The 15,197-nt window shown below is 40.7% G+C and overlaps 1 protein-coding gene across 1 annotated transcript in view; it reads left to right on the top strand.

Moving 5' to 3' along the window:
- Positions 1 to 13,980, top strand: part of SPAG9 (sperm associated antigen 9) — a 2,484,778-nt gene extending 2,470,798 nt beyond the window's left edge. The window contains exon 29 of the mRNA XM_044084932.1: positions 12,096 to 13,980. Within this exon, the coding sequence (XP_043940867.1) occupies positions 12,096 to 12,214 (119 nt within the window). The 3' untranslated portion in view covers positions 12,215 to 13,980. The remainder of the gene's footprint in view (positions 1 to 12,095) is intronic.
- Positions 13,981 to 15,197: the final 1,217 nt, after the last annotated feature.

Here is a 15,197-nt window from a genome sequence, read left to right as displayed (position 1 = left end):
TGGGTTCTGGTGACCTTACTGAATACAGCATCCTTTATGGCCTTTTTAACCCTCGGGACAAAATCAAGAGTCTCTACCTACCTCATCTCAGTCCCCATCAGTCCTGACTTCACAGTCCTTTCAGTTCTCCGCCTAGGGTCTATGCATCGCAAAAATTTCTGTGTGTGGAAATGCCATACTTATCTCAAAAAATGTATGGACACAGCACTGCCAGGATCTGACACTGGACACTGTCAAATACCCAACTTCAAAAGCAAAAATTTTTGTGGGTCTTTTGGTTACCTCAACCAGAATTCTCCAGACTCCTCTGACCAACAGCGCAGTCAGATCAGAACTCGCCTCAGGCTCAGAGAAGCTTGGGGCTCATCTTGGGAAAAGTGGATACAGAACAAGTGCCTGTGGATGTAACATTACTACATCATAACAACAAGGAGATGTTATCAGCAGAGTTGTTAGCAGTCCATAGCTTTCATTAAGCTTTTTTCCACAGGTGTTCCAGGACAGGTACAGAACACACAACTCATCCATCAACAACACAAGCAAGGGGAACTCCATTCATCACCCATGCTGGCAAAGTATGATTTTTGTGGGAGACTGCTCCTCTAAACAACTAACTCAATCAACTTTAAACTCAATCCAGGAGCACAGCACAGAACATGAACCTTTAGCAGATGTGTTGAGCAGATTCACTATGGATCCCCTACGTAGGGGAACCTGACTCCATGTGTCAGGAAATGACAGTGTCAACATAGAACTCATAGATAGACATCTTTTCCATCAGCCACACCAGCCAACCTTAAGTTTTTTACAAAAAACAAAAAGGTTTTACAGTATGGATGCTCTTTCTTTTTTTCTTTCAATTGGAGCAATCTTCATGTGTATGCTTTGCACACCTGCCTCCCTCCTAAAGGTCTAAAGGTCAAGGGACAGACACAGGAAGGATGATTTAGTCTCAGATTGGCCTCGGCTGCAGCACTGGGTTGGTTTGAGAAGCAAGTCTGGTGGCACGGCCTCCATGGGCCCCTTGCCTTCGGTTCCACACCTGTTGTCACAGGAGGGACAGCCATTTGCTCAATGTCAAACTTCACTTCTCACCTGACAGCCTGGCATATTCTGTTTTGAACCCCAGAGGGGGTCTCACTTCCACAACAAGTTTTAAATGGACTTTTTTGAGCTAGAAGGCCTAGCACAAGGAAAGTGTACGCAGATAAATGGAAGAGATAGGCATAAGTAAACAACAAAAACTCATTGCCCAACTACATACAAAGTAACTGTATACATGCAAGTAATGCCTTAATCCACATATGTGTCACTTACAGCCCTCACAGTAAAGTCCTTATCAGATAGTTTTAGCCGTTTACTTGTAATCATTGAAAAACATTAATGTTTAGATTTTGAATGTATGGCAGACTTTACATTTACCCATTTCACACCTTAATGTAAGAGTTTGCAGTCTTGTTCCTGGGGCTTCTGACAGTTGCAGATGTCCGGTTGAATGTGACTTCTCCACCAGTCATCCTCTTCCCTTGAAATTTTCACTTTTTCCAGACTCCTTTTGCCACTTCATCCCATCTACATTTGTGATACTCTCCCATGTAATTACCTTATTTTCACTGTGGCTTTCTCTCATCAAAAGTCAGTACACTGCCATTCCAAAAAAAAGGACCATAAATGACTGCATTTCAGTCTTCTTCATTTACAGTCTCGCCTTCCATCCACAAAAAACTGGTGGTATTTAAAATCACTTGGCCTTGTTTGGAAAATGCCACCTTTCCATCCATAGACAGCTATCTCACTGTTTTGCCTAAACTGTCATAAAATTGTCTTTCATAACAAGTCAAAAATTAAGTCAGAATTGGCTTTGGCTTGCAGTTAACATCAGTCTCCTATAGTGGCAAATGCTTCCCATGTGTTGTAACCAGAGTCTCCGTAATAAAACCAGTCCATTTCACTGTGATGTTTTTTTCAAATAGTCTTTCAAGCTCTCATTTTCTGTGCCTTCCATGACTCCATACAACTTTAAATTTAAATTTTATTGTGTTGTTTTTCATTTCAGGTAGGTTATGTGTCAACTGGTCACAGTCTTGGCTGCTTTCTCTTGAGGCACACATTTACTGATTATCTGGTTGAGTAACTTCCAGATGTTCTACGTGTTTCACTGTTGCAGTCATTACATTTGGGCAATCTGCTGGCAGGTTTCCCTCAGTCGGCCTGATTAACAAAGTCTTGGGTCCTGCGTCGGTTGCTGTCCCTTCTTCCATGACGTTAGGTCTTCAGGGGTATAAAACATGCAGCCGCCGCCATTACATCAGTCTTTCTTTCCGTGTGGTTCCCGAAGCAGAAGCAGTTCGCAAGTGCCGGTCGGCTGACTCCTGAAATTTTCGTTTTCGAGTTTCAGAACCGAAGTCTTCAACTAAAAGCTAAGTACCCAGTTGGGGAAACTTTTTCATGCCCCTTACCAATGTCAGTAAAAGTTAATAATTGTATTACTTGTGGGAAGCAATTACTTCATAAGGATTTTCATTTGTACTGTATTCCTTGCCTAGGCCCTGACCACGACTTACCTTGCTGTCGGTTTTGTGCTTTATTTAATCAGCTCACTATCCGTCGTCGGTACATTTTTGCTTCTAAATATTTCGGTTCTTGGTTTAATTATCCAGAAATTACGTCGGTTAGCCATCCGACTACCAGGATACCGAAAAAACACAGAGAAAACAAAACAGAGACAGGCCGTTGACGCTTCTCCTAAGCCAGTCGCCAGTTCACCTGTACTCAGTGAGGCGCTTTTGCAGCCCCTGATACCCGCTACCTCTGATTCGCAGGCCTCTACTGAGACCCATTTGGAGTCCGGTATTCCTCAAGATGCTTCACCTATGGAACCCGTGGATGTCTCTACCTTGGATGGGTCCGGAGCCACTGTGCAGGCAGCAGCTTCTGAGGGTGTATTCAGGCCTACAGACTTGCATATTAAACCAACTGTACCTTCAATACTAAGGCCTAAATCTCGATCTATGTCTAAAAAACCGAAACCCAGGCCACATGTTCAGGCCCTATGCCTAAAAAACAAATGATCAAAATGGCTGAAGATTTAATTACTTTAATCAGGGGTACTCAACCCCCCCCCCCCCCCCTTTCTAAGAGGCCTAGGCCTGAACTTGAATATGAATCTTCTGAACAGGACTCTGTTTCTTCTGACTCTTTTAATGACCTGGATTTGTCCATACCTACTTATGAGGACACTGATGCAGAGGATTCCATTCCTTCTGCTACTCCCCCCTGAGGATTTTTCTTTTGGGAAAACTTCACATACCTTAAAGGAGCATTTCCACTGGGAAAGTCAGGATTTTTCTGAATCTAAAAAGAGGCTTAGGGATTTCCTCCTTCTTCCTCAGCATAGGTCTTTGGCTATACCTTCTGTACTAGACATTGTTGTTGATGTGTTTTCGGAATCCAGTATGGCCCCCGATTCCCTGCCTCCGGCCCCCGGTAAACCAGACAGATACTACAGGATTCCTGAGTCCCACAAATTCCTTGTCAAACATCCTGTTGTGGACCCTGAAACCATTTGTCAGGGGCCCAAGGACATTAAGGCTTCTATTGCTAAAAAATCCTACTCCTTCTGATAGAGACTGCAGGGCGCTGGATAGATGGGGTAAAAAGGTTTATACTTCTGCAACCTTGGCAATCAGGGCTTTAAACTATCAATTCCATATGCTAAAATATCAACAGCACATCATGGAACGGCTTAAACAGGAAATTATGTTGATTTCTGACTGTGTGGAAAATAAAGATTTACAGGATTTATTGCATTCAGCTGAACAAGTTGGAAAACATACTTTGCAATGTGGTTTTGATTCTTTAGAGGCCTCTTGCAGGGCGGCTGTTACAGGGCCTGTGCTTAGAAGGCATGCTTGGCTTAAAGTGCAATCTCTGCCTGATCATGTTAAAGCAAAACTGTTGGATGCTCCTTTGCAGCAGGACCGTCTGGCAATAAGGCTGAAGTTCTAAAAAAGATGGAAGATAAAGCTAAATCTATGCAAACTGTGAAAGATTTCTTACAAGTACAACCTCCAAGATTTAGTAGGCACTGGCCTACTAAGAACTGGTTCTTTCCAGCTCCTTCCAGAACCACTCAAGCCAAACCCAGACACTCCAAAAGCACCAGGTTTCAGTCCCAAGGGACTTTTAGAACAAAACAATGGGGTGCTTCCACTTCCAAATATGGAAATAAGATACCACCCTATGGTAAACAGTCTTAATGACTTTCCTTTAAAATTACCAAGCACTTATCTCTCAGCCGCCCCTTTGGGGGGAAAACTGGCTCTTCATGCAAAAAACTAGCAACTTATAACCCAGGACAAATGGGCTTTAAATATAGTGTCCCAGGGATACAGATTTCATTTCCACACATTGCCAACTCCAAACGGGTGGCCAGACCTGCCCCCAAATCAGTGGGCAGAGGCACAGAAACAAGTACTTTCCCTCCTAAACATGGGGGCTATTCAACTAGTACCAGAAGATGAAAAGAGACAAGGTTTCTATTCCAGACTTTTCCTGGTACCCAAAAAAAAAACAAATCATGGCGTCCAATTCTGGACCTCTCTACTCTAAACACCTTTCTGGACATTCCAAAATTCAAGATGCTGACTCTTCACCAGTTACTTCCTATGCTAGGCAAGGATGCCTGGTTGTTAACTCTAGATTTAAAAGAGGCTTACCTGCATATCCCAGTCAGGGAATCTTGCAGAAGATACCTACGCTTCAAAGCAGGCTACTTGTATTATCAGTTCTCTGCACTGCCCTTTGGCTTGTCTACTGCGCCCAGGGTATTCACAAAGTGCCTGGCTCCAGTAATTGCATTTTGCAGGCAAAGAAATAGTAAAATATATCCATACCTGGCCGATTGTCTAATTCAGGCAGAAAACCAGGCCATTCTTCTAAAACATCTGGCGTTTGTAAAAAGGGTTCTAACTTGTCTAGGGTACATCATAAACGAAAAGAAATCACAACTGGTACCCTCTCAAAAATTTACATTCCTGGGTGCAAGCTTGAATACAGCTGCCCAGATGGCTTTTCTTACGCCAGAAAAGCAAATTCATTTGGTGACTTACTTCAAACAGGTGGCCACAAAAACCCTGCTATCTGCAAGACAAATACTGCAAGCCTTGGGGTTCATGGCCTCCTGCATTCTTCTAATTCCATATGCAAGACTGCATATGAGGAAACTTCATTGGTACTTAAAAAGTTTATGGAGTCATCATTGTCGCAGCCTGGAAACAATGATTCCTTTCATACCTTGCCTGCGCCTAGAGTTCCTATGGTGGGCAGAGGCCTGCCACCAAAACAAGGGACTGCCATTCACACCACCCCCTGCCACCCAAACCCTAACTATAGACGCATCAGACTATGCATGGTGGGGGTTCATCTGGCAGGGAAGTGCATTCAGGGCAAATGGAGCTCAAATTAAATGCACCTTCATATCAATCAAAAAGAAATGCTAGCTGTACAGAATGCAGCCTTCAAGGACTACCTTCATCCAGGACAACTAATGGTAAAGACGGACAACACCACAGTTATGTGGTACATAAACAAGCAGAGGGGAATACATTCCTACCCCCTCTGCAGACTAGCCATGGCATTGTGGAACATGGCCTTGAGCTACCAAGTACAACTACAAGTTCAATTCCTGCCAGGAAAGCTGAATATTCTGGCAGACGAACTAAGCAGAAATCTCATGGACCCACACAAATGGAAACTGGAACCATGGATTTTCAACATGTTGACATGCAAATGGGGGAGCCCAGACATGGATCTTTTTGCCTCACCCCAGAACTACCAGTTGGACAAATGTTGCGCAAGAACTCCTCACGAAAAAGCCTGGAAAGTGGATGCTCTGTCCTTTCCCCCTCTGCCTCTGCTCTCCAAAGTTCTACTAAAAGTCAAACAGGACAAACCAAAAATGATTTTGATTGCTTCAGACTGGCCTCGCCAACACTGGTACCCACTCCTGCGCAGTGTCTCACAAATTTCTCCATGGCACCTACCTCAGACACCTTCCTTACTGTCTCAGCAGGAGAACCAAATTCTGCACCCTCAGCTCCAAACATTGAATCTTGCAGCTTGGCTAATCATTTAAATTCCCCCCTAGCATCCCTCAGCAAACCTGTGATGGATGTCATTTTGGAGGCGAGAAGATCTATTACTAGAAAATCTTATGCTGACAAATGGAAACGATTCTGTGCCTGGAATCAATCTCAAGGGATGAGCACAGCAGCGCCCAATTTACCTCAGATTTTGCAATACTTAACTGAGATGCTTCACAAGGGCCTGTCTTTTTCCTCCATAAAAATCCATGCCTCAGCCATTTCAGCTCATTACAACGTGGAACCCCCCCCCCCTCTTCTCTCATCCTGTGCTAAAACAGTATCTCAGAGGGGCCAAAAACTTGAGACCACCCAGGAGAGCTCCAACCCCTGCCTGGGACTTTAACTTTGTATTGGAGAAACTCACTCTACCTCCTTTCGAGCCAGCTGCTACTGCAGACTTAAAATTTCTTTCCTGGAAAACAGCCTTCCTTTTAGCAATCACTTCAGCTAGAAGGATATCTGAATTTTAAGGCCCTTATGGCAGTGGGAGCCTTTCATCATCTTTCATGCGGACAGGGTGTCACTCAGGACCAAGCCATCCTTCATGCCCAAGATGGTATCCAGTGTGGCTCTTAGTCTATTCATTTGCCAACTTTCTTTTCCAATCCACAGAACAAGGGGGAGCGGATTCTGCATTCATTGGATGTACACAGACAACTTAGATTCTACTTGGACAGGACTAAATCTCGAAGAAAGTCTGAACAACTGCTGGTAGCATTTGCTGCAGGGGCAGAGGGGAAGGCTATTTCAAAACAAACCATTTCTAAATGGATAAGCCATTGTATTCATTTTGGCTATAAGCACCATGGAAAACCTATCCCCCAGGGGATCAGATTTCATTCCACCAGGGCTGCATCTGTTTCTACAGCCTTTCTCAGAGGTGTTCCTACCAGGAATATTCTGGAAGCTGCTACTTGGAGTTCAGTTCATACTTTCACCAAGCATTTTCACTTACTAATTTTCTCTAAATTCAGAGCTGGCTTTGCCACTGCTGTTTTGCAGGGCCTTATAGCTGGTCCTAATGCTGTATAAATCCATCCTCCCAACCATAGCTTTGGGAATCTACCCAAATGTAATGACTGCAACAGTGAAACATGAAGAACAATAGTACAGTTGTATACACTTACCATAAATGTAGATGTTCAAGTGTATTCACTGTTGCAGTTCTGGTTACTCCCCCTCCAGCCCCCAGTTTTTCTCTTATCATACCTCTGTTTTCTTTTACTATGCCTAAAAGCCTTTTTGGTGTATTTGCTTTTGTTTGGAGGTATAGTTTGGTGTGTTTAATTACTTATATATTTTGCTCCCCATTTGGGGGGCACTGGACATCTCAGGCAAGAAAAACTGATGTAATGGCATTGGCTGCATGTTTTATACCCCTGACGACCTGACATCATGGAAGAAGGGACAGCAACCGACGCAGGACACTGTGTGTGAATACACTCGAACATCTACATTTATGGTAAGTGTACACAACTGTACTTTTTTCTTGCAAACTCTTCACATTATCCCGTGCGGTCATCTTATACAAAATAAACAGTGCCATAATGTCTGATGACTGGCTATATCCCATGTTTCCATACATGAATATGTTTCAGCCTAAGAACTGTAAGTTCTCTCTCCCTTCCACACTTCCAATGAAGAGTCCTCGGGGATCAGTTATCTCTGAAGCAGATAAAGACAGTGAGACCTCCTCTCACATGTTCCTAGCCTGATGACTCCTTTTTTCAAAGAAACTTTGAGGTTTATGAAGTCCAGTATAGATTGGCCTTTGGGCACCATTCCTTCACCCCAGAAATGTAATAAACATCTGGGGGAGGAGAGGCCCATGATCACTGCCTTTATTGTGTTTCTCCTCAGGGATATCCCCTAAATGCATTTGGAAAGCACCCGGATTGTCCTCTGGATTACAAGAAGGTGAATGCCCCCATTTCTCTGGAGTGGGATTTTGACCAGTCATTAAAGAGCAGACTATTGTGTGATACTTCAGTCCTGGATAGGAGCCAGAGACACAACATTTTGTTAATTTATTGGTAGACAAGAATCCTTATACTGGAAAAAAGTATTCTTAAGCAGTATTGAAGGTTAGAGCCATTAACTGTGTCTCTTGCTTGTGCAAGTTTGTTTGCTTATTTTGTTTTGGTTACCAGGGTAGAGCACTGATCAAATCTGACCATTTGCAGGCTCACTCCTTGTTACGGACATAGTAGAATTAAAGTAAGATTGAAGATATGAATAATTATACAGTATAGTGAGATAAACATGCATGCATTGAGAGTTTAGTCAGTTAAGACAGCAGAAGTTACAGAACCCTGTGAGCTGCAACAGTGGAAGTGAATGTTAGATAAGAGGAATAGGACTGGATCAGGGGTGCCACAAGACCCACTGTAGCTGTGACTATACCATACAGTACAGCATTAAGTAAAGGACCTAATTTTATCCACAGACATCGTTATAAATGAGTCCTTTTTCAGCTATGTGCTGCTATTGCCACCAATCTGATATTGCCTGTAAACCAATTTGGAGGTGGCGATGTGACCATATGTGGTGGTTTGACACAAAAAAGCTAATCTATTACATATATCTGTCTTTATCATTAATCTTGAATATTTTCTTGAAGGACTTGCAAATAATATATGTATGGTTAACCTACCTTTGGTCAAACATCTGTTTCATCGACCCAGAAAAAAGACAATATGGGTGGTTAAAAAAAAAGAAAACACACTATTGCACACACTAACCTGTTATTTGTTTGCAAGATTGCTGTACATTGGAATTGAAAAATTTCCCCTTTCCCCACTGTAGTGCGATGTCAGAGTTAGTTTATATATTTCACAGGAGTGTGAGGTTTAGGGCTACCTGCCTTTGCGATGTTTAAAAAAAATGTTTAAAAAGTTTTTTTTTTTTTTTTTCAGTATGTTTGTTTTTGAGCATTTGTACTCGGTCCGAGAAGTGAAATGCTCCCATATGTGTATAATGCAACAGAAAGTGCTCATGCCGATTTGATAACTAAAGTACAAATTCATATTGTTTGGAAATGGAAGGATCTAACAGCTCTCTTGGGGAAAAATGGAATGTATTTTCTTATTTTATCTGGTTTGTAAATTGTCATTAGAAGTCTGGCAGTTGTCTGATGGGACTGTATGACAGCTTGGAAGTTCATATACTGTATAATATGTTGTTGTGAGTGTTTTGTGCTAGGATTAATTGATTGAGAACTTAAAAAGACACATTATAGTTGGTGTGTGTGTGTGAGCTCTTTATCCTTTTCAGTTAGCATTATTTTTATCTTTATCTGTTTTAATTGTTTTGGTGTAGTGCCTCTTTCTTGATATTGTGTTATATTTGTTATCAATCTGATCTCCATGTTTACTTTATTTTGTATATGGATAATATGATACATTGGAGTACTGAAAACAAAGGGCACTCAAAAACTTGAGTCCTACAAATCTGGTCAGAAAAGAAGTGATTTATCTTAGCTTTTGGGATGTGGTTTAGTTCATATCTCAGCAATAGACAACAAGCCGTTCTTTGGGACAACCACATCTCCTCCTTACTGCCCATTTCTATTGGAGTCCCTCAGGGCTCTATTCTTGGCCCACTTCTCTTCTCCCTCTATATTAATGATCTCCACTCTGTAATTCCTCAAGCCACCTGCATTGAATACGCTGACGACTCCACTATTATATGTTCAGCATCCTCCTCTTCTGACCTAATCTCACTAACCCAAAATATCTTCAACACAGTAGAAACATGGTTTACTAGACGATACCTCCTCCTTAATGCTAAAAAAAACTAAACTTCTCCTCTTCACCCCCACCACTCGTACCTCCCCATTAAACTTCACCATCCTGTCAAACAACAACACTGTCATCTCTCCAGACTCTACAACTAAACTGCTAGGAATAACCATTGATAACAATCTCTCTTTTGATCAACACATCAACAACACCATCGAATCAGTAAACAGAAAGATTGGATCCTTATACCGTATTAAACCATTTCTCACCCCATCTGCTAGAGCTACTATAGCCTACTCCCATCTCATATCCACTCTCTTTTACGCCTCTCCTATCTTCACTAACCTCAAGAAAACTAACCTAAACAAACTATCAACTTGCTACAATAACATTGCCCGCTTCGCCACTGGTAACACTTTCAGAACCCATCACTGCCTTAATTTGAAACTTTTAGGCTGGCTAGAACTACAAAACTATCTTATAATCTCACAACTTACTATTGCCCACAAAATTCTGTACCAACCTGATAACACCCCTATTCTATCACAGCTTTTACTCCCTTATAACAATCTTACCTCCCTTCGTTCCTCTTGTAAACTCTTGACCAAACCCATAAAAGCTCACAACTTAGCTGGTGACTCTTTATTCACTAACACTGTAGGCAGAGTATGGAATTTGCTACCTAGGGATATAACTCTAATCACATCCCTACCCCTCTTCAAACAACAAATCAAACCGTACTTCCAAAATCACTGGCTTTGTTCATGTAGAACACCTGACTGACTTCTCCCCCCCCCTCTCTTGACCTTTAACCCTACTTTGTGCTTATACTTAGCAATTACCTTTTCTTTTCCCTTGTAGTCCTTCTATGCTCTGACCTATTTCTCTCACCTCTCCCATCTCCTCTTGTTTGTCTTTTTTCGTTTCTTCTCTCATTTCTTGACTACTGTCTCTTCCCTCTCTTTTTACCTTACACTTTTCCTCCTTCTTCTCTACCCTCTTATACTTTTTCGTATTATAGTAGGAGCCTTATAGCATAGCCTGTTTGTATTAAGTAAGAAGCTTTCAAACTGACCTAACTCTAGTCATGACTTCTATTGATGATGTGCCTTAATTTTTGTTAATTTTATCACCAATTTATTATTATTATTATTACCAATTTTTTATTACTAATTTTTTTTCTTATTTTTTATTCTATGTGTTTATTAACAATATGTTTCATTGTTATGTTTTATGTGGAGCTTTTCTCCCCGGGCCTCTACTGAAAATGGAAATATATCCAGCTAGACTAGCCCGGTCAACAAATGTAAAATAAAATAAAATAAATAAATAAATAAAAATGTGAAAATGTGAGCCTATTTTTTATGTTATTTTTTATGTTATGTTATTACTGCAGAAAACGAGAAATGTGTCTGTCAATCATCCTATGGTTTAAGTTTGTAATTCAGTTAAATTATTCTCCTGCTAAATGGATGTGGGAGATTCTCTTTAAGCAGCTGAAGTACAGCATTACATGCTGTGTACGTAGGTTCTGAATCCAGCTTTTTGCAGTGTATATCTGAAGTTCTTTTCACTGTGAATGTGCTACTCTGATGACCTTCCTCTGTTAAAATCCAGGCCTGAGCGCAGGTTAGCAGTGATAAATGTGAACAGTAAACTGCATTGAATAATATTTCTAAGTATCAAACCTAATATGTAAACATAATTGCTGTTGGGACTTTGACTACTTATCAAGTAACTAGATCAGCAATAACCCACAGGAAAGTCATCCCATATTTAGGATCTTCCATGACATGTTGTTGTGTCTTTCGGCTTTTTCCAGTTAGGGGTCACCACAGCGGAACTCCGGTCCGCTAATGATTGGCAGTTGATTTTTACGCGCCGAGTTGCCAGCCCTGAAGCACAACCTTCAACGAAGGTACACCCATTCACGCATGTCTCCACGCAGAAGACGCTCTACATGAGAGTCAAACCGGACAGCGTCTTACTGTGAGGCGACAACGCTACCACAGCACCACGTCCGCGAACATGACATAAAAAGTGTGAATTGAATTGTATGCATTTCAGTTAGCTTCATGGAACCCTGTCTACTGGCATGTTTTCTGACTTCCTGATATTTTAAATTTTAAATCATTTGAGATGAGTGTTGCTAATGTGAGAAATTGCAATGTGTATTGGCTAAATGTGTTTTCTGTGTGTATTTTATTAGGTGATGAAGCAGAAGAGTCTGAAGAGCTCCTTGGGGATTCACTACCGCTCGAACCTTCCTTGGCAAAAGCCGAAAGGAGCCACTTAATAGTGTGGCAGGTCATGTACAGCAGCGAGTGATAACACCATGTTGTGCAGAAAGTCACAGGAAGACCGGCTAATGTTTTGCATGGTGTTTACTTTTTTTTTTTTTTTAATTATTTTCCAGTTTCATTCCCTGGTGTTTTTAACTGCTTCACTCAAGTTTTCCAGCGGTTTTTCACTATGTCAAGTGACGTGATAGCAGTTCTGTCTTGATTGAACAGGAACTTGAGCTTTTGCTGCTCTGCTGTGCCTGTGATAAGCAGGTCTTGTCAGTTTTGTACCATGTTGTAAAAAAAAAAAATTCTCATTTACTTTAGGGTAACCTGAGAAATTTATATTTAACATTGTAGAGGTTATGTAAATATAAATAAATCTTTCAGTACATTTACTTGAGTGCCTATGAGACCAAAGCCCCATTCATGCAGAATGCCATTCAGGAGTTTGTTCACATATATGCACTCTCTTGTATCAGAGCATCATCATCCACCACATAATTGCCTTAAATGGCAGGTAGACTTAATGTGGGTGAAACTGAGCTGCTTCAGTCAGATTTAGCTTCATTGACTAAACAGGGCTAAAGAATACAGCAGATATGCATTTGTGAAGGGGGTTATTTTTATTTGCAATCCAAGAATGAAAAATATGTATTACAGCAGGGTCTGCTAACCTGAATCACAAGGTAAATTTGTATGGTAGGACTGAGTTTTTTAAATGTATTATACATTGTATGTAAGAATGCAGAGTCACTGTAGAGTTTTTAATTAAGCATTAAGTGAACATGGGCTTTTTCCATGTATCTGTAGCAATGTTCAGGCAGCAGCTCTAAGCCTTCCTGAACATGCATAGAAAAGCTAGCAGCACCCTTGGAAATTGTTTTTATGTAAAATGTTGCAGTCATGGGGTTCATAATAGTAAATGAGAAAGGAGACTGGTATTGGTTCTGTTGGTAGCCTGAAAACATTTCATGTACAAAACATGCAGTGCATAATTTTCACTAGGAATATATGCAGTTTGCATGGTGAGGGTTAAGATAATTTTACCTGAGCTGCTGTATTCTTTTTGTTTGTAAAGGTCTTCCTACTTTTTTGAAAGATATAGCTTGCAGAGCATAGACACTTTAAATAACATAGGCTGCCTTAGTAACAAACACATTCTTTGTCACATTTTAATATCTTAGCTGTTCATAGGAATTAAGTTTTTTTATTTGCATTGTGTAATTGAATATTTATTTCTTTGCGATTAATAATTGAAGCTACCAAAGGAATAAACCTTCACTTAGCAAATCTTCTTAACTGACCCTTTTAAAAATGCAGTCTTGCATGGACCTATGATGTTCTAGAAGACTGTGCAAAGACACCATACTTTTTTTAATGAAAGTTGCTATAGCATTTCAAAATGTTTGCTGACAGGGATTATACATTGAGTGATGGCCATTGATGCACCTCAAAACCATTTTCTACACACTAAGCTTTCCTCCTTTAACAAATGAAGGTTGTTTTATTAATTTGTTGATAAAAATGCATTATTGACTAATCTTGTTTTAAATATTTTATGGTCTGTAATTTTTGTAAGTTTGTCTGTTGGACACTTTATGCTGAATTTTACTTGCCTCTTTAATGTGAGACAAGATGCTAGATGTAAGGCTTCTGTCTTAAAAAAATGAGGCTTTATTTTTGTGAAATGAAAAACTCATGTTGCAGTGTAGCCATTTCAGTATTTATTTCTATAATGAGCCTGTGAGGTTCAGAATGTAACTTTGTACATGAAAATCTATATAAATATGTATATGACACACAAACTAATGCTGTGTTTTTGTCATTCTTGTTCTCTGTTGTAGTTGGCTAGTAGGATGTGTGAGAAACCTGACTGGGGAAAAAGTGTTTCCTTTAAGGTATTAAAGCATGTATTTTAAAGCACACTGTTGACCCGATATTGCCATTTGGCTAATAGCAAAGCTAATTTATTTTATTAATTTCAGTACTTGGCTTTTAATGGAAGAAATGATCCAACATTAGGGACTGTCTTCAGGTCTTGTGGCTGGGCTTATCCTCTCTAGCAGTAAGCATTAGACATTGTTTTTTTGTTTGTTTGTTTGTTTTTTTATCTGGAAATTGTCACATTCGGGAATAGGTACTTTTCCTGTGATAATGCATTCCATGATGTCATGCATCAGCTCATCCCCCAGGTCATTTATTTATTTATTTATATTTTGCAGCTCCCACAGTTCAGATTTCAGTCCTATTGTGAGTAGAAATTCCTGCATTTGCATTATATTTTGCTTTATTTTTGGTGAGTTTTTGAAAGTTGCTCAAATCCCGCATAAGATGGTGCAAATAGGGTTGCCACCTTTTGTTGTGGCTAAAACCGGAGTAAAGCTACACCCCTCGCATCACCAGTAATCCCGCTCACCCACCCCTCTCCCAACCATACTCCGCCCGGTTTGTGATGTCACGGTGACATCATTTGACAGGGAATTCCCTCTTTTTCCATTCCCGCTGCCTGTTTTCAGCTGATTTACTATGCTTTTTTTTTTTTTTTTTTTTTTTTATATACAAAAAAGCATAGTAAATCAGCCGATTTACAAAGTCCGATAGTCCGTTTCCTTTTCAAAACAGAATACCGGAGTTTGTACAGTGTTTTCCGGACTACCGGAGAATCAGTTTGATATCCGGATAGTCCAGAAAAAAAACAGAGGGGTGGCAACCCTAGATGCAAAGGAGGCTATTTTTTAGATGGGTTGGAGGAGTCCCAGTTGATGTCAGAAGGAATGTCTCCTCATGTAGAACTTTTTTGAGGAGTGGTGTCCTCCTAGAGGTAAGTTCATTTTTTCTCCCCGCCAACTGCAATATCTCTCCTGATGGCTCTACTGCTGGTACACACTCTCCCCCTTTTTTCCGCAGGGAAGGAGGACAGGCATTCCTATGATAAGTGAGAATCTGTAGATCCATTTGTTCTTAGCACTTTTGGCACATCTGTTCTTCTGCAGTGAGAGTTTGGTGGAAAGGAGTGGGCCAACTTA

Source organism: Protopterus annectens, chromosome 10.part0, assembly GCF_019279795.1.
Source record: "Protopterus annectens isolate FY-2018-M chromosome 10.part0, PAN1.0, whole genome shotgun sequence".
Classification (NCBI taxonomy): Eukaryota; Metazoa; Chordata; order Ceratodontiformes; family Protopteridae; genus Protopterus; species Protopterus annectens.
This window is presented reverse-complemented; position numbering and strand designations above follow the sequence as displayed.